The 25279-nt window shown below is 38.9% G+C and overlaps 1 protein-coding gene across 1 annotated transcript in view; it reads right to left on the minus strand.

Annotated features, from left to right (window-relative positions):
* The window catches only part of LOC103600753 (probable global transcription activator SNF2L2), an 87258-nt gene that overhangs the window by 26195 nt on the left and 35784 nt on the right, over positions 1 to 25279 (minus strand). Inside the window, exon 6 of the mRNA XM_008585083.1 lies at positions 8325 to 8542. Within this exon, the coding sequence (XP_008583305.1) occupies positions 8325 to 8542 (218 nt within the window). The remainder of the gene's footprint in view (positions 1 to 8324; positions 8543 to 25279) is intronic.

A 25279-nucleotide genomic window follows, 5' to 3' on the forward strand; every position in this document is an offset into this window, starting at 1 on the left:
GTTTGACAAATCCTGGGAATACCCTCTATTCCCATCTAGATCTTACCCTAGGCAAAGACAGCACCCTTTGACACACATGACCTATGCTTGGCCACTTAAAAATCCCTCCTCAGAGCCACTGCCCCACTCTGTTTTGGGGCAGGAGGCACTGCAGAGAGGCAAAAGCATAAACTGAGGAGTGGAGAAGTGAAAGCATGTGCTGTATTCGAAATTCAGAATTACTTGCAGTGTCTGACATATAAGGGAAAGCTGGGCAGGGCGTATTGGAAAACGAGGTTGAGAAGGTTGTTAGGTTCAGATGTGCAAGACATTTTCTGCTCTGCTAAGAAGTCTGATCACCATGAAAGGGAAGCTTCCGAAAGTTCTTAAGGAACGGTGTGATCAGACATGTATCTCAGAAAGAAGGTGGGATGAGAACAGACAGGAGACAGGGCACGCAGACAGCACAGCAGCNGTTTGACAAATCCTGGGAATACCCTCTATTCCCATCTAGATCTTACCCTAGGCAAAGACAGAACCCTTTGACACACATGACCTATGCTTGGCCACCTTAAAAATCCCTCCTCAGAGCCACTGCCCCACTCTGTTTTGGGGCAGGAGGCACTGCAGAGAGGCGAAAGCATAAACTGAGGAGTGGAGAAGTGAAAGCATGTGCTGTATTCGAAATTCAGAATTACTTGCAGTGTCTGACATATAAGGGAAAGCGGGGCAGGGCGTATTGGAAAACGAGGTTGAGAAGGTTGTTAGGTTCAGATGTGCAAGACATTTTCTGCTCTAAGAAGTCTGATCACCATGAAAGGGAAGCTTCCGAAAGTTCTTAAGGAACGGTGTGATCAGACATGTGTCTCAGAAAGAAGGTGGGATGAGAACAGACAGGAGACAGGGCACGCAGACAGCACAGCAGCTGTCCCAGGCCAGCGGAGGTGAGGTGGCAGGAGGAGGGGCGCTGTGGTGGGGATACCTATGAGTGTAGTGAGGGGACTTTGTATTTGAGTGCACATCAGAAATAAGGCCTGGAATTGGGAAACTGTTTACCATTTCACATTTAGGACCTTGGGATGATGATGGTGTTGACCAAGGGGAGGGACATAGAAGGCAAAGCAGACCAGGTCATCTCAGAGTGTGTGATAGTGAAGGAAGAGGAACCTGGGAACCACAAATACTCCCTGAGACATTTTACAGAATATATTGTACGTAATTCAGAGAAGACAGGCGTGGGTCTGTGATCTGAGACTAACAGATTACAACTCAACTGGGATGCAAGGTTCTGAACAAAAGAGATTCCAGCATAATAATTTCAAATCATTCTGATAAAAACTACACGTAGGCCAGCAATCTGATTGGCTTGGGTGAGGGGAAGGGAGAGTACAAATTAAAAAACACAAAAAACAGCAAAAAAGAATACTAAATAATGACGTGATTTTGTTTTAAAAATATACATTCTACAAGTCTATTTTAGAAAGACAGTGTGATGCTGGTATGAACAGTCCATAGGATCAAAGCCTTAGGATGATAATCAATGGAGGAAAGCCTTCGACACAGTAAATTCCTATACTTGATCTTAGCCAAAAGGCCAAGAAGCGATTTACAGTAAATTCCTAAATGCACTTCAGGTAAAGCACTTTGGAGAGAAAAGCTTGGAACAAGGCGACATTTTAAAATAGCACCCAGTCCTTTTGGAGATGGGGTTGATTAAACGTGGGCCTTCAAAGCAGTAGCTCAGCCTTACTCTAAATGAGGGAAATGCCACAAGTTCTTTGTAGTGTAGAAAGGAATTAAACAGGCACAATTAGTTCTTAGGTTAGTAATAGACCAAATCCTCAGAAAGGTGCTATAATGAAATGCTGGCTCTATTTTCCCAGGTACGTGTCATTGTAATGACATATTTTCTTTCCCAAAGTGACAATAAACACCAGATAATGTCTTTGTATCCTCATATAATAGGGCTCTCATGACCCCACCTTCCCTGAATTCCCCAGGCCAGCTGCCCACTCAGCAGTATCTGGCAGGAGAGCTGTCACCTCCACTGCATGGTCAGCTGGTGGCGACAAGTACCTGGAGGTTTCACTCTATGGCCAGATTCAGCAGTCCAGGGCTGGAAAGAAATACAATGCAGGAAATATTCCCAGGATGAGTGAATGATGCTCTCCAATGCAACGAGAGCTAAATTCAGAACATGCTGAGACTTAACCACAATCCTTAGAGGTACCATCAGGGCTTATTAATATTAGAGGCAGGGCTGGCTGGTTAGCTCACTTGGGTAGAGTGCGGTGCTGATAACACAGAAGTAAGGGGGTTTGGATCCCTGTATTGGTCAGCCGTCAATAAAATAAAATAAATAGAAAGATATACAAATAAATAAAATTAGGGGCAAGAAGAACACATTCCCAGCTCGGGGAAGACAGTAGAGACTGAAGAGTGTCAGGGAGGCAAGAGCCACCTGGCTGCCGTCCCTGCTGCCCACTGTGTGCCAGGGCTGTGTCCACGGATGGGACTGGCCTTGCAGGTGTCTCCTGCCTCCCTAATGGCCTCACTACATGCATCTTCAAAGCTGGACCTGAGCTTTGAGTGCTCCTTCAAACANTAGCTCACTTGGGTAGAGTGCGGTGCTGATAACACAGAAGTAAGGGGGTTTGGATCCCTGTATTGGTCAGCCGTGAATAAAATAAAATAAATAGAAAGATATACAAATAAATAAAATTAGGGGCAAGAAGAACACATTCCCAGCTTGGGGAAGACAGTAGAGACTGAAGAGTGTCAGGGAGGCAGGAGCAACCTGGCTGCCGTCCGTGCTGCCCACTGTGTGCCAGGGCTGTGTCCACGGATGGGACTGGCCTTGCAGGTGTCTCCTGCCTCCTTAATGGCCTCACTACATGCATCTTCAAAGCTGGACCTGAGCTTTGAGTGCTCCTTCAAACAATGAGCCTTCAAGCAGTCGACAGCATGGGAGGAGGTAATGACACCCTACTCATATTCTGTTTCCAGATTCTTCAGGAATGAGAACAATGCTTGGCTTTGAAAAGCAAGACAAAGTAAATGCTGAACAAAAGCTCCTGTTAGGAGAGTTGATAGAAAGAGCATATCAAGCCACTTCAAATAAGTTTAAATGTCCAGTTGCAAGCTAATTACATTCTGAAAGAGTGTGTAGATCGCTCCTGCTAATGTTTAGGAAATCACAGATAATAGAAATGGAATCAGAAGGCTAGAGATAAGCAAATGTCCCAATTTCAAAATGAGGAAGGAAACTTGAGACTGTATGCTTGATGGTGACCCTTAGTAAAAATTTAGAAGAAATTATTCAGATGCCATGGGGCTGTTTAGAAAAGATAAATAACATCATTACATATCAGCAGGAGGTCTCTTAGAAAGCTAACCTCATTTCATTTTTTCGGTAGGGTTTCTAGTTTGATAGATTGGAGAGATTATAAATGTGTTACATCTTGGTTTTAGCATTTCTTGAAAACCTTGAGAAAAGACAGATAATGTGGGTGACATGATAGCATGGCCATGAGTTCACTCATGGTTAAGCAACTTTAAGGATTACAGGTTAATACATTCGTGTCAACCTGAAGTTACTTTCAGGGACATGTCATAGAGTCCTGTCCTTTGTCCTTTAGAAGATTCTCAGCAACAGCCTATATAAAAATCTTCAGATGATAAAAACTTAGGAAGCCATGTAAACATAATTCCTACAAGAGAAATAAGCGCGGGCCAGTTAGCTCGGTTGGTTATAGTGCAGCCTCATAACCCCAAGATTACGGGTTTGGATCCCCATACTGGCCAGCTGCAGAAAAAAAAGTTTGAAAAAAGAAATAAAAATAGAGTTACAGCAGTAGGTTAGAACGATGGGACAGAAAGCAGTAAGACAGACTGCATAGGGGTAAGAATAAAATCAGCAGGTATAGGTTCAAAAAACTTAGTGCTTAGTAGAAGGCTAACTTGGCAACATTCATTTGAGAAAAGAGCTGGGTATATTTTGGGATGGGGAGTTGGGGTTTTTCAGCAAGTCACATGTTCAAAGTGGGTTAACTTTGTGTCAAGGTTGCTGAAAAAGTAAACATACTCTTGAGTTATGTTAACAGAATTTTGGTGTCCAGGATAAGGAAACTAATCGCCCTGCAATTAGATGTCAGAGTACCTTTGGAGTTCTGGGTGTCATGTTTTAAACGAGACACTAAGAAAGTAGGATGTGACTAAGGAGGTGACGAGTATGGCCCAAATCTAGGCATCACTCAGAGAGCAGAGTGAAGTGTTTCAACTGTAATAATAATAATGCCCTGAGGTGGATATACTTGTTTATAAATATTTTAAAGGACATTTCTTGGAATGAGAACAGATTTATTCTCTGAACTTCCAAGTAGAACAAATAGCTAGAAATCAGAGGGCTGAATCCATTTTAATATAGGAAATAAAGATCATGTTTGGAGCTGTCCTTCAGTGTCATGAACTACCTCCTACAACAGTGAGCTCATGCTGGAGTGTACACACAGAATTCGGATGATCAGCTGTCAGAGGTGGGGCAGGGGGTTGCGGCAAGTTGGACCAGGCAGAGCTAAAAGTCCCTTCCAGCTTTAAGAATGCCTCCAGGAATCTCTCTTGCCTTTATCCTAGTAACTACAAGCCCTGTCTTTAGATTTGGAACGGCTCCACTAGACCCTACTCTTCACCACTTCATTCTGCATCTCAATCCCAAGAGCAATTTCAGAGGGTACAAATGCCAACGAGGATGAATCACTTTTCAAAGAAATACAGAATCTTAGGTTAAATATTATTTAAACTGATAATACGATTTTTGAAAGCCTTCTAAATAAGGAGAAAACAAAGCATGCTTAACAAGTCAAAACAAAGCCTTCTAGTACTACTTGATATAAAGTTTTCTATTTGGGGAAATGAAATGATGGGAGCCAGTAGCAGCAGACCTGTACTACTTCTGACAGCCATTACTGCGGAAGGATTTTACATTTATGAATCACACAAAATTCCTGCCCCCTTGGGGTCACATATTTAAAAGTATCCTCCTTTTAAAAAACAAGGCCTGGCACTGAATACAAAAGTAATAAATAGACGGGTAAATTATCTTAGTTCTTTAAAAATATCAAGATACATCTGTCCCGGAATCATGCAAGAACTTTTAAACAACTGTCTCACGATAGCTAATTAATTCTTCTTATATGTAAGTTAAATATAGATGGCAGTTCTTATTTAATATGCTAAGCTACATGGCTGTCAGAGCCCTAACATTTGACTGAGGTGATGGGAGGGAAGTTAGTACAGGTGGTATTTACTTCTTGCACAGGTAGGATGAGTTACTGTATTAGTACCTGACTTTAGTGGTGCAAAAATCTCAACACAGTGAGGTGTACATTTCCCAGCTGCATTTTCTAAAACCAAGCAAAAATATGACATTGTATCTAATTAAGGCCCTCCTAATTTGAGTGCCTCCTACTTGAGTACCAAGTTTGGTAAGAGAAATACAAAATATAAATAGAGTTAAGTGCTTTTTTGGAGAAGATTACTAACATGAAGTATATATGAAACATGTAGTGGTAGGAAATTTAGTACAGACTCCCCAGAAAGTACCCAAATGTGGGAGCTAACAGAATGGGTCTTACCACAGTACTTTTTAAGGAAAAGTAAATAAATAGATTTTAAATACTAGGAAAAGGAAAAAAAAATTGCTACTTAATATCTGCAAACTGAAATATTTAAACATCCTTTAACTACAGTACAACTGAAGAGAAGTTCAATAATCAGTCTCAGTGAAACTGCATTTTCTGTTTCTAGAAATAAAACCATGGCAACCAGTATCAGCAAAGACTCTTTATGGTGCTCTGAGGTCCATTCACCCACCTGATTAGCTACGAATAGTCAGAAAGGCTGATTATTAATAATTAAACTGTTCAAAGAGCCTGAGTTATATTAACTCATTGACGACTCATAAAAACTCTAGAGGCAGGTTCAGTAATTATTCCATTTTGTGAGTGGGGAAACTGAGGCTCAGGGAGGTTAAGTAAATTACCCAACTGTCTTACAGCTAGTGAATGCCAGAGTCAGGATTCAAAGGCAAGCAGTTAAATCAGACAAGATCTTGTGTTCTAAACCACTGTGCAGTGCTTAGCTGAGGCTTAAGGGATATAATCTCATACTACTCTATATTTTTGGATAGTTTCTAGGAAAGTGGACAGTCCATAGCCATATGCACCAGGAAGTCATAAATGCAAAAGGCTATGAGGCCAGGAGGTAATATAAATGAGTGAAGTGAGTCAGGTGTGAAAAGCATAATGACAAATGGCAACTCACACCCCGTACTGAGAGATGACAGGGAGTGATGAGGATTGTGGCAACATAGAGCAGGGTGCCCCCCCCCACCAAAAGGGGGTGGCTGCTTCTTCTCTCCTCCTGATTGGTACGTTAGGGAAAGTTGGGCAGAATGCTGCCAGATTTTCAGGTTTTTCAAAAAGGCCAGGGGTGAGGGGTGGGGGCGGTATTCCTGAAGTTTTTAAAAGAATTCTCTCCAGTTTTATGTATTTCCATTCTTTCTTTTTCTTTTCCAAAAAACAACACAAAACCAAATAAAACAGTCCATTGGCAATATGTGGTCTACTGGTTGGTGACCTCTTTTACATCATTAAAGGAAAACACAGCCATTGCCCTGGAATAAAAGCCTAGCTTTTAAACCTCTAAGGACTTTCTTGGCCCTCAGTATTTCAACACCCTAGACTCACTCAGCAAGTAATGAGCAGTATGCCTGTCAAATATCAAGGCAGGGAGGGTCAGAGACACAGATGTTACCTCCAATGAGATGAAGGCAACAAAGTTTGAGGCATATGCAGAGTGAGACTCTCTGCTTTGTAATATTTTCCTTTACACCAGGGACTGAGAAAGTAAGGCATAATAATCCACGCTTCCTAGGCAAATCTATAAGCAGAGCTGGGGGTAAACAGAAACTTGACAGAGTTACTGATTCTTGGTTTACAAGGAAGTTTTCATGTTCACTCTGAGCAAAGAATGGACTTTGGTCAAATTTTCCTTCCCAAACTGCCATCATTCTCCTATGTCAATGAAGAGCTGATCCATATACCCCATAGAAAGGGGGCTGTCCTTTGTCATCACTTCAGAATCCTTAAAGTGGATGCACTTATTTGAAAAACAGAAAAATAGTTAAAGCGTAGGCATGGAACCTAAGAGACCTGGTGAATAAAGAGGGGCAAGAAATTTTGAGCTTTTCACAAATATCTCTTCTTACTCCCCTCTCATCATTTCTGAAAACTCCTTAGTGATAAGGCTTAACAACAAAACCCCATTGTGGAAAGTTTCTTGCTTTTTATACTACTAAATATTTATAACTTTTTTCTTCCTGATATGATACATGCACCAAAGCCACAATGAAAAACTGAAATCACAACTTAGTTATTTGTGTTAAACACTTCCAGGTGTACAGAGCATCACTAGTTAATGTCAAAGATTTTTGGTAACTAAAAACTGATTATAGCACTATGCAATTTGGAGAACTAAAATGTCTATTTAGTCTTTTACCAATTTTTCAACTGAAACGAGATGCGATCTTCAAATGAAAACATTATTACATGATTAGCAAGCGGAAACCAAATCAATTAACCCAAATCAACTAACCAAAATGTACTATATGGGGCTGACACCCTAAAATGTCTTTGCTTTACTTTTCAAATAATTATTCACTGTTTAAAATGGTCTGGGAAGAATGTCCACTACAGCCTCCTCAAAGTTCACATCCAAAAGTTTCATGAAAAAGAGGTAAATGTGCTGAAATATCACACTGACTATATAGTCGTATTAGGACGAAGGAGATGGCTCAAAAAGGTGCTCAGAAATTCAAGTGACAGAAAGAAAGAAGAAACAGTATTTTTGATGAAGCATCTGCTTGGTTTTAAACAGCCTTAACATGAAATATTTACCTTAAATATACTAGGATTCTTCTTTCCCTAACAATTCAATTCAAAAAAATAATTTCATTCTATCCTTCATGTAATCCCTTTCACATAAACGACGGTATTTCAGAGATCCTTAAGAATCCTTTTCCAGTTTAGATATTTTTTAAATTTTATAGTCTAAACTCATGTCCAACTATCTCAAATAATTCATGGTGACACACTGTACAAAACAGCAATCGTGGCCATTCTGAACACGGTACAAGGTTACTCGTACCTTTGGAGAGAAAGCAATAAAAGCACAAAGTAGGAAACAACTTCAAACCCGACTGCACAACCGAATAAATCTTGCTGTTTAGGTGGCATGAGCCACAGTCTTGGGGAAAGACAATCGACGTGAAGGAGGGAAACACTCACCTGTCCTTGTAGTTGATTACAGTATCGATAATGGCATTCATCTGCTTTGTCAGTTTGGGGGGATTTGGTGACAGTTTCTCAGCTGGAGGGCGGCCTCTTCTCTTCTTAGCTTTTTCCACATCTTCTTTCGCAGGATCTTTATCCACATTTCTTCGTCTTTTTCGCTTCTTAAGCCGTACTTCCTCTTCCATTTCTTCCAAATTGCCGTCTTCAATGGCCTGTTGATCAGAAACAAAGGAGAAAAATTCAAGAGAAGAAAAGAACCAAGACACATATAGATATATGTGAATAATTAAAATAAAATGAAACAAACTAACAAAGAAAGTAAAAAGTTAACAGTAGTCAGTGGACGAAGAAGAAAAAAGGAACACCATCCTACTGGATAAATGCATCTTTAACCCAAGTCTGTTTCATGAGCACAATACGTTGAAGGCCTGAAACACTCATAGTAAAGAAGATTACAAATATTAAAAGATCTATACATTTAAATGTTTGAGGATAACTAAATCCAGTTGAAATTTTAGCTCAATATAAGAAAAAGACCCTAATTGTCTCATTAGTGTAAGGGGGAAAAATGGTAAACAAAAATGAGGGGTGGGTGAAGAAAAAAATTTCCCTAAGAATACATCCATACAAATCATATAAGCTTTGACCTTTTCTTCTTTGAGGCTTTTATCAATTTATTCATGATTCACAACATAAATCGAAGTTCCTTCCAGATTTTTGTTCTAACATAGCAATTTAGTAAACAAGGAAATGGGAAAGTACAAAGCCACACTCCTTGGTAAACGCACTTAAATCATCCAAACACACGCACACTCACAAACAACAAACACTTTTTTCCAATTACCTGCAAATGCTTGCTTTAAACCAGAGCCAGCAGCACTAATGCAGAGAGATAATAAAATAGCTATAAAAACAACCAGGTATAAAAGAAACCTGTTCATAAAGGGCTAAAAGATCCATGTGACAAATCAGAAGTTTAAACTTTTTTTTTTTTTTCCTGGTACATCTCAAAACTTAAGAAGAAAAATAAAGGGGGGGAGGGAACTGCAAAGAAAAACAAAACACATAACAGAAAATGTAACCATGAAAAAGAAATTTTCTAAAAAAATCTTTAAATTACATTTTGAGATTGCTTTCTCACACAAAATAACTGATGTTGTTATTTGTTCCTCCTGCCTCTCAATATTGCCTCCAGTATGCAAATGCTAATCAATCCTTTCTCGTAGCTGAAAGAGCTCTAATCATAAGGCAATTACCTTCATTTCTCCACAGCACCAAACATGGCTAATATTTATGATCATGTGAGTATAACAATCAATATAAAGAGTGATTACAGCTCAGACATAATTTCTTTCACTTATGTACAATGCCTCCTGAAAAAGAAAGGTTTTGTGAAGAAAACCTGGTGCAGAACACAAGACAACCTGGCATGTTAAAAATGCCAGTGGGATTAAAAAAAAAAAATGTTTTCTATGCATCCTCCAATGTGCAAATCCATAGAAGCAACATGCACACAGACAGACTCCTGAGGGACAGTCTGAGCGTAGGCCTTAATAATCAAAAGACAATTTCCATCACGATCCTACAGTGTTCAGATAAGCACTATGAAGGAGGCAAGATCTGATGAGTTATGAGAAAAAGGAAAACGGAAAAAAAAAAAAGCTCCACATTATTTCATTAATATTCATTTGCCTAAAAGCAGGACACCCACTATACAGCTAAACATACTGCAGCTAAGCGAAGATTAAGAAAAGGAAATTGTCCCGCATATCTTGGAGGCTGAACATGCTAATAATAAATACAGCATGCAAGGCTGTCAACAGTTAATGGTATTGCTCTCCTCAAGCACCCAGTTGCACACAGAAATACGGAGAACACCGGCTTTTGATGTGTTACACACCTACACATGCCTGGGATGTAGTTCTACTGAATCTTCAAGACGGCAATGAAAAAGGATATTTACCTTACCACTATCAGCAGGCCGGCTATCGGAAATCACAGTTAGTGGGGATAAAATTAACAAGCCAGCAAAGCAGCGAGCTGCTAGTCTCTTCATCAGCTGATCAGGAAAAAAAAGAGAGCTGGGGAAAGGCTATGTTTTCATATACAAGTAATTTTATTTTACTGAAAATTTAATACTGAAAGGATTGTGGATACTCAAATCTGCTGTTTCATTCTACCTACTACAAGGCCCAAAGCCTTCCTCCTTCAGCCTGTTTTAATATTGACAACTACTTATCATATTTTTTCCCCCCTATTATTCCAGGCAGCAGAATTAGAGATTTTTAGCTCAGGTGGTTTCTGATTCTTGCTCGCATTTTAACAATTAAGCCAATAAAAAAACAAATTAATATTCAAATTTATTAAAAAAATTAAAACAAGGTTTTGTTTTGTTTTTTTTTTTTTTGGTGTTTTACATCTCATTTTAGTGCTTAAAAAAATAAGCTGCATGGTTTTGGAACAGTCTAAAATGATTTTTAAAAGATAATTTTTTTTTCCCCATTAAATGCATGTAAGTAAAAGCAATGTGCATGTTCTCAGGTTCAAATATTTTAATACAATATGTTATTTTTCTCTTTAAGGAAAATCTCGAACAACTGTAACACTTCACTTTCAGTTTCATGCTGTAAAATTTTTCATTGTTTTTCTTTTCAGTGGGATAAATGAAGAGGGGGAAGTTGGGGAAAGGATATTTTTAATCTCACCCCCATTTATTTTGAAAAAAGGGAACAAAGCATAAGCTTGTGATATTTGGACTTTTAAATCTCTAAATCTGGGAGTAGCTAAGAAGCGAAAACAAATTGCAAACAGAACTAGTGAAACAGTTTTTATTACAATTGCTAATACGTGCAGATTCTTATTAAATTTAGGTTCTGGAATTACAAGGAAACACACAAAGTACTGACCATTATTCCTCTTAAATTAAGGTTTTTATGCAGGAATGCAGAGAGCTACAAAACATCTTCCCTCCTCCCCAAAGACCCAAAACACATCCATATGCAGTGTTTTATGTTCTGGGATTTCTAAGGGTCTTTTTCTAATGGAAATCAATTCACTAAATATATCCCAATGCTTTTAGCACTTAAAGGGTAGAGTAAGATTACTCCTGCATGTAAGTAAAATTATTCATGGAGATTTTAAACTGTTCTTTTATATTAAAAATTATTTATTAAACTGGCTCCACTGACTCAAGTCGGCGCTAGGGGTGGGGGGTGGGGGCGGGCACAAGAAGAAAAAAAAAAAAAAAAAAAAACTTACTACACAATGCTAAAGTACTACCCCCAAAAAGAATTCCCTTCCAAACCTTTTACCAGCACAATAATGAAATAAATCACAGAAGCAAACCCCCAGTTTCCGACTGGTGACGTGTTGCAAGAGTGCGAGCCCTAATTCAACATACAGACGGCTCCCATGCCGAACTGCCTCTAGACTTAATGAAGTGAATAGGAAGGAAGTCGGGGAAAAAAAGTGTACAAATAAGAAATTAACACTTTCCTTCCCTACCGAAACGGTGAGACACAACTACAGCGAAGTTTGGTGAGGCACCTCTTTCCTTAAAGGCACACGGCACCCGTTTGGCTCCGGATGTCAGGAAAAAAACCCATATGGTGATGAAAATCCCCAGCCAAGTTAAAATAGTTAAGTATATTTCAGCCTGCGTTTTTCCTGAATGAAGCCGGGAATTACTCCTTCCTCCACTGGATGGCAACCTCCCCTTTCCCCCTCCCCTTTTCTCTCTCTCTCTCTCTCTCTCTTTTCTTTCAATTTTGCTTAAAAAAAATACGTTTTCATGACACAGATGTGCGAGAACGAGATACAGACTGGCTCCTTCTCCAATGAGTTCTTAAGAAAGCAGCCGCGTGCAGGTTCTGATAACAAAGTGCAGGAGGCAGGCGTGCAGGGTTAGCTGTTTTAGAGGAAGCACTTGGCAGCTGGCAAAGCACATGGCAGACCCGGGGACCGGCCACACGTGGGTCCAGTGGTGGCCCTCTGTCATCCTGACACACACCAACTACATCTTTTGGTGAATGACGGAAGGTCCAGAAAGTCGGCATTAGGCTCGTTCTTCTGGAGCTGGTGGTTTAATGAGGTGCTGCTATTCGTGCCTTCACAATATCACACGGCAGAACGGATCCATGATTATGAATAGGTAAGCAGGACACACAGACAAAAAGCCACACGTCAACTCCAGCGCATTGTTTCCACCTCCGTGTCTCCAAGTCCACCAAGCTGTGTGGCACAGCCCTCACAGTGGAACAAACCATCTTAAACATAAAAAGGAGAAATTCAAAAGAGACCTGTACAATGCATGGGAAATTTCTTGGATGGGAAATGGGAAATGCGGTATTCCAATACTAACTCTGATATTTAAAAATCATGCTTATCAATGGCATGTTCTTCTTTTCCCTCTGGGGGTTCTCCTCTTGGGGACTCTAGAAGAGGACCCCAGGGCTCTGTTGCGGGTGGGGGTTAAGCATTAAAGAATGCAGGTTAAGACATTATACCAGAGCTTTCGGGGACAACTCACATCACCAAACTTCATTCCAATATTTGGAGAGGTTAAACCTCCCTCAAGCCCTTTTTAGACCCTAAAAGCTAATAATACAGGTAATGAGCCCCCAAACGAGAAAAGGGACAACAACAACAAAAGGGGATTTTTAAAAAAATTCAATGTAGAGAAATTTTCTTATCACAGAAATATTAACAGCAACGAAACTGAACGTGAAGGTCTTCCTCAAAGATACCATGTCATTTTAGTCACTTAAGTTTAATAAAAACTATAGCACTTTTAGATATAGAATTTTAGGCTCAGGGCTTTGGACAACGATGTTTTTGATTATTATGGTCCCTGAAAACAACTTGTTAGAAAAGTATGCATAAAATCAAATTCCCTCAAGTGAAATAAGCCAGACACAAAAGGGCAAATATTATATGATTCCACCTATATGAGAAAGGAGAACAGTGGTTAGTGAGCAGAGGCAGAGGGGAAGGGGGAACGGGAAATTAGGTTTTAGTGTTCAACAGAGTTTTAGTTTGGGATGATAGAAATGTTCTGGAGATGCATAGTGGTGATGTTTGCACAACAATGTGAATGTACTGAATATTACTGAAATGTACACTTAAAATGGTTAAAATAGTAAATTCTATGTTATGTATATTTTACCACAAGAGAAAAGGGCCCTGAAGAAAAATCAAAGTCTCTAAATATTAAAGAAAAAAACCCTAACAACCTCAGGTTCATATGTGTTTCTACCACCTCAACACATAGCACACAATACTAGCAAATCTTGCCAGCTTTTCTTTAGATCTCAAACTTTTAGCATTTCAACAGGTAGCATGTTCAGTCTTGTCCTGGCCACTGACTAGAAGCCTTTTCAAAAATCCCCATTTATTCATTCAAATGTTATTAAGGAAATATCCATGAGCTAAGAAAATACCTGCATATAGGACATACCTTTTCACAAACTTCAAAATTTTGTTAACAAATACCTCAAGTATTCAAGAGATGAGTTGAACTAGGGCTAAGGATATTTTAGCATAGTTCCCTGCCCCCTCCCACAGTGGTGCAATAAATTGATGACATATGAATTCGACAGACCATTATTTCTTATTTCACTCATTTTTCAGGCAACTCAGATGCTGACAGCACTCTCAGCTTTCCCTGAGTTGGGACTGAAATATACAATGCTGGCCATGAAGGGGAAGTGAACTGAGCCTCAGTTTACCTGAATTCTGGTATAGTGAGCTTTTCAATTTCTTGTTTGATAAGTTCAGATCACTTTTGCAAAAAACAAAAACAAAAACAAAAACAAAAACAAAAACAAAATAACAAAAACAGTGCTCACCCTTTCCCACTTTCCCACTGTGGCATAAGGAAGCTACTAAGGAAACTTGGGAGCGTGAGGGGGACAAGGGAAGCCACAGTTTATACATCTGAGATGAGGTAAACCAGTACACTATTTCAGGTAAAAGCAATTTTGGGTTGGGAAGAGGAAAATGAGTACAGGGAGTATAAAAATTATTTCAGCCACAAGATCAACTAAGAACCCATATGGTACCTTTTCAGCAGTATTAAGCACAATACTCTATTCAGAGAATGACTTTTAGATTTAGTAGAAGGTGGCCCCCAGAACATCTGACCCTGAGATCCTACCAAATTACAAACATAAAATACTGATACCTTTGTTCCTACAAGCTAGGCACATGCTATGCTCCAGCTCCCTTAGGTAGAATCAGTCAAAGAACCCGAGAGAATTTTCAAGCCTGCAAGAGCCTTAGAAAAACAACAGAGAATTGCAAGAAATACAGTTCTGCCTTCTTATGCTGAGACCATTTATCCAGTGACCGTCAGCTCAGAACACAGTCAGGAAGTCCACACAGTTGTCTCTTGAGCAGGGCTCTTCAGGGAGGCCTGGCCACTTCTGTACTTTGAGGTTTTCAGTATATTAAAAAAATGAAGATATGCCAAAAGAAGGTACCAAACTGTGCTATAATTTCAATGATTACAAAGAATAATTTAATGCTTATAAGACAGATAGTGCGGTGGATTGAATGTCCCCCAAACTCACTGAAGCTTAATCCCCAGTGTAACTGTTGAGGCTGGGAAATCCTATTATGGTAATAGAAAGGTGGGGCCTTGAAGAGGTGATGAGATTGTGACAGCCATGCCATAGTGAATGGATTACTCCATTTGATGGTTTAATGGTGCTCATGGGTGTGGTCAGAGAATTTTAAAAGGAGGAGAAGTGAGGAGTTAGCTCTCTCTCTGCTCTGCCTTTCTTGTCATGTGACACCCTCCATTGCTGTAGTCACCTCACCAGATGTGTCCCCTGGACTTTGGACTTCCCAGCCTCCAAAACTGTAAGCAATAAATTTCATTTTCTTACAAATTACCCAGTTCCAGGTATTTTGTTATAAGCAACAGAACTGGACTAATGCAGACGGGTAAAATAGATGATTAAGAGCATAACCTCATTACAAGATAATGTCAAATGGTGATTGGAGGCACCTTCATGAATGTGAGGCTGGAGCCAAATAAATGGTTCTCTTCTGAACTTCCCTGCTATAGGCCATCCATGCAGAACCGAGCCCCGATCCAGGGTTTTACCCTAGTACAAGACAAATTCTCTGGTCTATATGCCCGTTGTGGTTAAGAGTATCAAATTAATGAGAACATGGTGAGAATGGGGTACTTGTTCTGCTTGATGGGGATGCAAAGAATTCCCATTAATAGCGCAGTAATGAGGGAGGGGAACACAAGAAATCAAAAGCATAGCAGTTGAGGCTATAGGAAAGAAACAGCCTCAACCTCAATATATCTTAACACACATAGCATCAGTAATGCTACTACTCCTACCACTTCTACCTCTATTACTGCTGCTGCTACCACCGCCACAGAGCTCAACACCAGCACAGCACAGCACAGCAGCAACAACAATAACTAATACATTTTGTTGACTATGTTGCCAGGCACTTAGTGCTTTGCATATATTTACTCATTTAATCCTCACAACAACCCTATGAAGTAGTTAGTATTATTCTCTTCACTTTACAGATGAGGAAATTGAGGCAAAGAGAGATGCAGTATCTTGCTCCAAATTATACAAAAGTAAGTAGAAGATTCAGTATTTGAACTCTGGAAGTTTGGCTGCATAAACCACATCCTTAACTAGTAGGCTGTTATAGTTTGCAGCACAAAACAATAGCTGTTGCTTTTAATGATGATTGTGAACCATCAGGAAAAGGCTGTTATCCTTGCTAGGCTTAGTGAATGATGCAAGTAAAAAATATAAGATGATACATCTTAGGAGTACTTCCTGCAAACATCACACGAACACACACACACACACACACACACACAGTCCTTACTTTGCATGAAAGTGTGGAACCATACAAATGACCATGCAAGGTGAAAATATACAAAGTCATTTTAATAATCAATGGGAAAATTGTTGTTATATGACCTTTAAAATTTTATGTCAAAGCATTAAAAACTGTTGTTATACATGTAGAAGGAAATGAACGAAAAATAGTAAAATGAATGTTTACTTATTATGCTAATTTAAAATATTTAAAAAGTTGAGCATTAGAGTGTTTTCTTTGTAAAAAATATACCAAGAACTGTGCTTGCCTTCTCATCAAACAACTTATGATATGGAATGAGCATCTTTTCCATGTCTTGGAAAATTGCCATACTCGTTAAGTTTGGATCCGCTTTCAACATCTTCTCCTATGCCCTTTCAATGCCATGAAATCTCTCAGAGTTCCTTCACTGTGAAGTTTTTTGGTTGGTGCCACTTCCTCTGGGCCTGTTCTTCACAACCTCTTTCTTCATGCATGTCAGTGAGTTCTCCTTCCCTAACTTCCCTGCCTGACTATCTAGAATTTCTCCTTTATGGCCACTTTGTGATCCTACATCTTTTTTCACATGTTTTTGATAGGGATGTCTTCCAAAAGATTTATTTCATCAGCATTAAATATTTGATGATCATCACAAACGTACCTTAACTAATCCTTGGACCCTGGGTGCAAATTTCACAGAAGCATCCTTATCTGCCCTAGTAGCATCAGCAGACAGTTTAACATTAATCAATTTATGCTGACTTCTGAAACACTGAAAGCAGCCTCTTACTGGCAGTAAAAGGTTCTTCTACAGTCTCTATGTCTTCACCATTTTCTTGAAATATGGCAACCAACTCCAACAGTTGAAGTTAGTTGGCCTGAATACTAGCCAGACTGATTGGGATTTATTATTATTGTTATTATCTTCAATATAAAGTAGAAGTAAATACTCAGCATCAACCATAAGTGTCTTACTGTTCCTAGTGCAATTTATATTTTTTTATTTAATTGATTTCTTTGAAAAACATTTTTTTTAATTGAAGCATAATTGATTTTACATATTTAGGGGGTTCTAATGTTGACTATCATTATTAGTGTACAATATGTGATGATCAAATCAATATTACTGGCATATTCATTATTGAAAATCATAATTATTCTTTCAGTCCCTTACCCAATTTCTCCCTAACCTCCCTTCCTCTCCCCCTTCTCACCTCTACTAACCATAGGTTTATTCTCTCCTTTTGAAAATTCAACAAATTATTGTGGTCTTGTTTCTTTCTCTTCCTCTCCTTTCTCTCTCTCTCTCTCTCTCTCTCTCTCTCTCTCTCTCTCTCTCTCTCTCTCTCTCTCTCTCTCTCTCTCTCTCTCTCTCTCTCTCTCTCTCTCTCTCTCTCTCTCTCTCTCTCTCTCTCTCTCTCTCTCTCTCTCTCTCTCTCTCTCTCTCTCTCTCTCTCTCTCTCTCTCTCTCTCTCTCTCTCTCTCTCTCTCTCTCTCTCTCTCTCTCTCTCTCTCTCTCTCTCTCTCTCTCTCTCTCTCTCTTTCTCAGCACCCACTTATGAGTGAGCACATGCAGTATTTCTCTTTCTGTGCCTGGCTTATTTCACTTAACATAATTTTCTTCAGGCTCATCCATGTTGTTGTCAATGGCAGCATTTCATTAATTTTTATGGCAGAGTAGTATTCCATTGTGTGTATATATCACATTTTCCTTACTCAGTTGTCTGTTGATGGACACTTAGGTTGGTTCATATTTTGACTATTGTAAATAGAGCCATGATGAACATGGGAGTGCAAGTATCCCTTTGAGATGAAGATTTCCATTCCTTTGAGTACATACCCAATAGTGGGATTGCTGGACTATATGGTAGCTCTATCTGTAGTTGTTTGAGGAACCTCCATATTGTTTTCCATAATGGCTGCACTATTTTACAGTCCCACCAACAGTGCATGAGGGTGCCACTTTCTCTGCATCCTCACCAGCATTTGTTATTCTCAATCTTTTTAATAATGGCCAGTCTAACTGAGGTGAGATGGTATCTCAATGTGGCTTTGATTTGCATTTCTCTGATGATTAATGATGTTGAGCATTTTTTCATGTACCTGTTGGCCATTTGAATGTCTTCCTTTGAAAAATGTCTATTCAGCTCCTGTGCCCATTTTTTTTTATTGGATTGCTTTTTTACTGTGAAGTTGTTTGAGTTCCTTATATATTCTCAATATTAATCCCTTGTCAAATATATAGTTTGCAAATATTTTCTCCCATTCTGTAGGTTGTCTTTCCACTCTCTGAATTATTTCCTTTCTTGTGCAGAAGCTTTTTATTTTGATATAATCCCATTTGCTTATTTTTTCTCTTTTTGCTTGTGCTTTTGGGGTCTTATTCATGATGTCTTTGCCCAGCCCTGCTTCCTGAAGCGTTATCTCTATGTTTTCTTTTAGTAGTTTTATGGTTTAGGGTTTTATACTTAAGTCTTTAACCCATTTTGAGTTGATTTTGGTATATGGCAAGAGGTACAGGTCTAGTTTCACTCTTCTTCCAATTTTCCCAGCACCATTCATTGAAGAGGCAGTGTTTTCCTCAATGTATGTTCTTATAGCCTTTGTTAAAAATCTGTTGGCTGTAAGTATGCAGGTTGATTTCTGGCTTCTCTATTCTATTTCATTAGTTCAAGTGTCTGTTTTTATGCCAGTACCATGTTTTGATTACTATAGCTTTGCAGTGTAATTTGAAGTCAGGTAGTGTTAGGCCTCCAGCTTTACTTTTTTTGTTGTTCTTCAGTATTGCTTTAGCTATCGAGATCTTTTGTTGTTCTACACAAATGTTAGGATTGTTTTTTCTACTTCTGTGAAGAATGTCCCTAGTATTTTGATGGGGATTGCACTGAATCTGTAGATAGCTTTGGGTAGTATGGACATTTTCCCAATTTTAGCTCTTCCAATCCAAGAGTATGGAATGTCTTTCCACCTTTTTGTGTCCTCTTTAATTTCTTTCAGTAGTGGTTTGTAGTGCTTGTAGAGATCTTTCACCTCTTTGGTTAAATTGATACCTAGGTATTTTATTTTATTTTATTTTTGGTGACTATTGTAAATGGGCTTGCTTTCTTGATTTCTTTTTCTGCTAGTTCATTATTGGAGTGTAAAAATGCTATGGATTTTTGGGTGTTGATTTTGTATCCCATAACATCACTAAAATTTTTTATCATCTCTAAGAGGTTTTTGGTAGAGTCTTTAGGTTTTTCTATATATAGGATCATGTCATCTGCAAACAGGGACAGCTTGAATTTGTTTTTTCCAGTCTGGAAGCCCTTTATTTCTTTCTCTTGTCTGATTGCTCTAGCTAGTACTTCTAATACTATGTTAAATAGGAGTGGTGAGAATGGGCATCCTTCTTTTATTCCTGTTCTTAAGGAAAAAGCTTTCAGCTTTTCCCTATTCGGGATGATATTGGCAATTGTTTTGTCATATATGGCTTTTACCGAGTTGAGATACTTTCCACCTATACCTAATTTGCTGACAGCCTTTATCAAGAAGTGATGTTGAATTTTGTCAAATGCTTTTTCTACATCTATTGAGATAATCATATGGTTTTTGTCCTTGATTTTATTGATGTGGTGTATCACATTTATTGACTTCCATATTTTGAACCATCCTTGTCTCCCTGGGATGAATCCCACTTGATCACCGTGTATAATTTTTTGGATGTTTTGCTGTATTCTGATTGCTAGTATTTTGTTGAGGATTTTCGTGTCTATGCTCATCAGAAATATTGGACTGTGGTTTTCTTTTTGTGTTGTTGTATGTTTGACTGATTTTGGTGTCAAGGTAATGCTGGTTTCACAGAATGTTTTCAATTTAAAAAAATTTCAATCTCACAGTTTGGGAGAGTGGTCTGTGTTTCAATTTTTTGGAATAGTTTGAAGAAAATTGGTATTAATTCCTCTCTAAAAATTTGGTAGAATTCAGCAGTAAAGCCATCTGATCCTAGGCTTTTCTTTGTTGGGAGTCTGCTGATTACTGCTTCAATTTCATTGCTTGTTAATGTTCTGTTCAAGTTTTCTATTTCTCCTTGGTTTGGTCTTGGTAGTTTCCATGTGTCCAGAAATTTATCCATTTCTTCCAGGTTTACATATTTGTTGGGATAGTTGTTTATAATGATCTCTAATGATTCTTTGTATTTCTGTGGTATCGGTTGTAATGTCTCCTTTTCTATTTCTGATTTTTGTTATTTGGGTCTTCTCTTTTATTTATTTATTTTTTGTTAACCTAGCTAATGGTTTCTCTATTTTATTTATCTTCTACAAAAACAACTTTTTGTTTTATTGATCTTTTGTATCATTTTTTTGGTCTCTATTTCATTTAGTTCTGCTCTGATCTTAATTATTTCTGTCTGCTACTTTTGGGATTAGATTGTTCTTATTTTTCTAGTTCTTTGATGTGTAGTATTATATTGTTTGTTTGAAGTCTTTCTATTCTTTTGATGTAAGTGTTTTATTGCAATAAACTTCCCTGTTAGTACTGCTTTTGCAGTGTCCCACAGGTTTTGGGATACTGGTGTTGGGTGCATGTATATTTATGGTTAATATGTCTTCTTGCTGGACAGATCACTTTATCATTATATAATGATGTTCTTTGTCTCCTTTTATGTTTTTTGTTTAAAGTCTATTTTACCCAATATAAGAATAGCTACTCTTGCTTGTTTTTGGTTTCCATTTGTGTGGTATATCTTTTTCATCCCTTCACTGTTAGTCTGTGTGTGTCTTTACAGGTGAGGCGAGTCTCTTGAAGTCAGCATATAGTGGGATCTAGCTTTTGAATCCAGTCAGTCAGTCTGTGTCTTTTGAATGGAGAGTATAATCCACCTATACTTAGGTTGTTATTGTCTTACTCCTGGCATTTTATCCCTTTTTGTTTAGATGTTTTAAATATATTTTGTTCTTCTCTTCCATTTTCCATTATTTGTCTTCAATGTTTATTGGCTTTTTGAGGTGGTAAGATTTAGGTTCTTTCTCTTTCTCATTTGCATTTTTGTTTTCCAGTAGGTTTTGTTCTTTCTTATGTATCAATGATAGTGGTTATCATTTTTCAAATTCCACATGCCTTGAGAATTTCTTGTGGTGCTGGGTCTTGTGGTGGTGAAATCCCACAGTTCTTTTCTCTCTGGAAAAAATGCTATTTCTCCCTCATTTCTGAGGTATAGTACCCTTTGCTGGGTATAGCACTCTTGGCTAGCAATTTTTGTCTTTTAGTATGCCGAATATATCATCCCATTTTCTTCTGGTCTGTAGAGTTTCTGTTGAGAAGTCTGCTGTTATTTTGATATGGGCTCCCTTACGGGTGACTTGATGCTTTTCTCTTGCTGCTTTTGGAATTCTCTCTTTATCTTTGAGCTTTGCCAAGTTGACTATAATATTTCTGAGAGAGGATCTTTTTGGAAGTAGTCTGTTTGAGGATCTTTGAGCTTCCTGAATCTGAAGGTCTGTGACTCTCCCTATATCTGGGAGTTTTCTGTTATTATTTGGTTAAATAGGTTTTCAATGCCTTTTCCTTTCTCTTCCCCTTATGGAACACCCATGATTTGGATGTCATTTGCTTAATGTTGTCTGCTAGCTCTTGTAGATTTTATTCAATTTTTAATTCTTTTTTCCTTTTTTTGGTCCATCTGGGTTATTTTGAAAAGACTGGCTTCTAGATCTGAAATTCTTTGTTCTGCTTGCTCTAACCTGCTGCTTAAGCTCTCAGTTGTGTTTCTTATATCACTGAATTAATCTTTCAGTTCCAGGAGTTCTGCAGTATTCTTTTTTAAGGTATTAATCTCTTTAGAAATTTCCTCCTTCATATCCTTGATATTTTTTCTCATTTCACTGTGTTATCTAATTGAGTCTTCTCTTATTTCTTTGAGTTTTTCTTAAGATTGTTGCTCAGAATTCCTTTTCAGTCATTTCAAGGGTTTCCTGCTCTCTGGGTCTGGTACTTGAGAATTACTGTATACCTCTGGTGGTGTCATATTTTCTTGCTTATTCATATTTCTAGTATCTCTATGTTGATGTCTGGTCATCTGGTAGAGCAGTTGTATCTTCTATTACTATGGAGTGGGATTTGAGGAGAAAGACTTTTCCTCTTTTTTGCAGGCTCTGCTGGTGACTCTCCTTGTATCAATGCAGTCAGATGTGTGGCAAGCTGCCTGCAGGGTGGTCCTGGCTTCTATTGTGGCAGTGAGCCATCCTTGTGGTGGCACTTGTGGTGGCTGTAGTGGACCACCTGCTCAGGAGCGGTGTTTGTGATATGCTCTTGCCTTCTGTTCAGTCATGGGGAGACTGCCCAGGGCTTCTGCCTGGGTTGCCATCTGTGGAACATGCTGCTTTCTGCTCGGGTGGTGGGAAGGGCTGCCCAGGGCTTCCACTTGGGTCCCTGGCTGCGTGATTTGCTCTTGCCTTCTGCTCGGGCAGTGGGAAGGGCCTCCTGAAGCTTCTGCCTGGGTTCCTGGCCATGGTATGAGCTCTTGCTCCTAGTGCAATTAAATTAAAATACGTAAGGGCTGTCCTAGTAGCTCAATTGGTTAGAGCACAGCCTTAGAACAGCAAGGTCATGGGTTCAGTTTCCTGCACTGGCCAGCAACCCAAACCCAAACAAAATAAACTAAAATATGGTGATACGACTTTACCTTGTTTTTATATTCACATTTTTCTCAATATGGTTTTATTGTAGCTTCATGCATGCCTAGCTCTCGTGCTGCCTTCACTTTGCTGTTGCCATTTTCCAATCTCCTAATCACAACCAATTTCACTTCCTGTGTTATTACTTCTTGTTTCTTTGCTGCACTTTCATCTTTGGTGGCCTATTCCCTCTCCTGATGAGCTATTTTTATAAAATGTCATATGGGTTTAGTACTGGGAGAAAAGGAGGAAACACAAGTACAAGCATTGTTGTCAGTGTAAAGACTGAATAACAGATGCTCACTGACTAATCTCCAGCAGATTTTGAAAGAAATGATAGGATTGGTTGCTGATCACAATGTGTATCTGTTATTTACACAGTGATTTGTGAATTGAAGAGCTAACAGAAAAGTCTGTACTTTATGTGCAATGATTCACAATTGCTCTAACATATTTTGGGCTGAATTGTGTCCCTCCAAAATTCATATGTGGAGGTCCTAATCTCCAGTACCTCAGAATGTGACTGTATTTGGAAATAGGGCCTTTAAAGAGGTAATTAAGGTAAAATGAGGTCATAAAGGTGGGCCTTAAGCCTATATGGCTGCTGTCCTTCTGTGGAAAGGAAGATATGATGTTCATACACACAGACAGATGACAATGTGTTGACATACCAAAAAGGGAGCCATCTGCAAGCCAAGGAGAGAGACCTGAGAAGAAACCAAACTAACTGACACTTTGATCTCAGATTTCTGGCCTCCAAACTATGAGAAAATACATTCTGTTATTTAAGCCCCCAATCTTAAACAAGCCCCTGCAGTACTTTGTTATGGTAGCCCTAGCTAACTAATACATATGGTAACTAAAATCTGTTGTTGGGGGACTGGTGTTTCACTATATCACAGTGATGGAAATTTTCACATATTTGAATGGTGCAAAGCAAGGCTGCCTGTATATTTCTCTAACAAATTCCTTTTCATAAGGGATGGCAGCCTTTCTCTTTCATGCCATCCTATAATGTAAGGAAAATGGCCCCACCCACAGCACTTGCTGCTTGGGCAGCCAGGTGCTGTATCAGGCAGCTTCTCCCTGTCCTGGTCTCACCCAATGGAAATGGGACGGGTCTCCTCTTCTCAGGGTGGCCTGGCTCTAGGCTTGCACAGGGACTGGCATGAGGGTCTCTGTATAAACAGAAGTGAGAGTAATGGGCCAAGCCAGTCAGTTGACTTCTCTTAGAAATTTCAGCTGCAGGTATGAAGAATGTGTCCACTTGATGTGGGTGTTAAAGCTAAACAAAGGCCACGAATTAGCATCTAGGCCAGAGATGTTATGAATAGAATCAAAATTTTTAGTCCTGGCTATCTAAGAGCTGTTTGCACACGTTGCAAACACAATTTGCTATGCACTAAACTTTAAAATCAATCTCTAATTTTAAAGCACAAAGAAATAGCAGATGTAAATATGACCAGGTATTACTAAGAAACACACTTAACTCTATTCTGGCCTTGCATGGCTTCCATAGCTTTTTGGTATTGTAGGACTAGCAGTCTTGCTGGGAATCCATGGTTGAAATCAACAGGGGCAGAGTCAGGTGGCAGAGAGCAAGACGCCAGGAGACCAGGTCAACTGAAGCAAAGTCAATGATTTGCACAGAACAGACAAACATAGGGACTGGTTCTAATTGGCAGTGGCATGCATGTATAGAAAACATCCCCTAAAATGTATTCCAGACATGGAGCACCTAGAGAAAACGTGACAGGGTGCACACCTGACAGTCACTGAATTTGAAGGAAGTTAAGAGGCTTGCTCAATTCATTGCATGGCATAGACCTTCCTGTTGGGGCCCTTCTGTTCTTGCCACTTGGCTCAAATACCAACAGCTAGTTGTGTTCCCAAACATGTTGATGCTGGTTATACTCATTACTGGAGCTACATAACTCAATTAGATATTACATAAATGAATGAAATATAATTTTGAAAAGAAATAGGGTTCTTATTTCAACAAACAGTGAGTACAATAAAAGATTCAAAAAATGAGTTTCTTTAAAAACAAAACAACAACAAACACACTGTTGAATTAGGTGAGGGCTAGACTGTTATAATTTGGGGAAGAGTCTGCACTCAGTGTGCTCTGTTAGCATGGAGATCCTTACTCACTCTAAAAACACCAAAACTTGAAATCCTAAAGTATATATTATGGGTGTCATTTATGCAAGAAAGACTACACAGTAGTAGTCAGCATACTCAAAGGCATGAACTCAACTTTACGTGAAAAAATGTGGGGAACAAATATACATTATGTTTTTAATTAAAACTTTCATCTACATATGAGTGACGTACATATCATTTTATCCCTTTCACAGATATTTTCATTGGTCAACCCACCACTGGTTCTGATTTATTTCAGTTAAGAAGACTTTTGCTGTTCTTTCTTTTTGGAATGGGTGGGTCATA

The sequence above is a fragment of the Galeopterus variegatus genome, unplaced genomic scaffold, assembly GCF_000696425.1.
Source record: "Galeopterus variegatus unplaced genomic scaffold, G_variegatus-3.0.2 Scaffold3448, whole genome shotgun sequence".
Taxonomy (NCBI): Eukaryota; Metazoa; Chordata; class Mammalia; order Dermoptera; family Cynocephalidae; genus Galeopterus; species Galeopterus variegatus.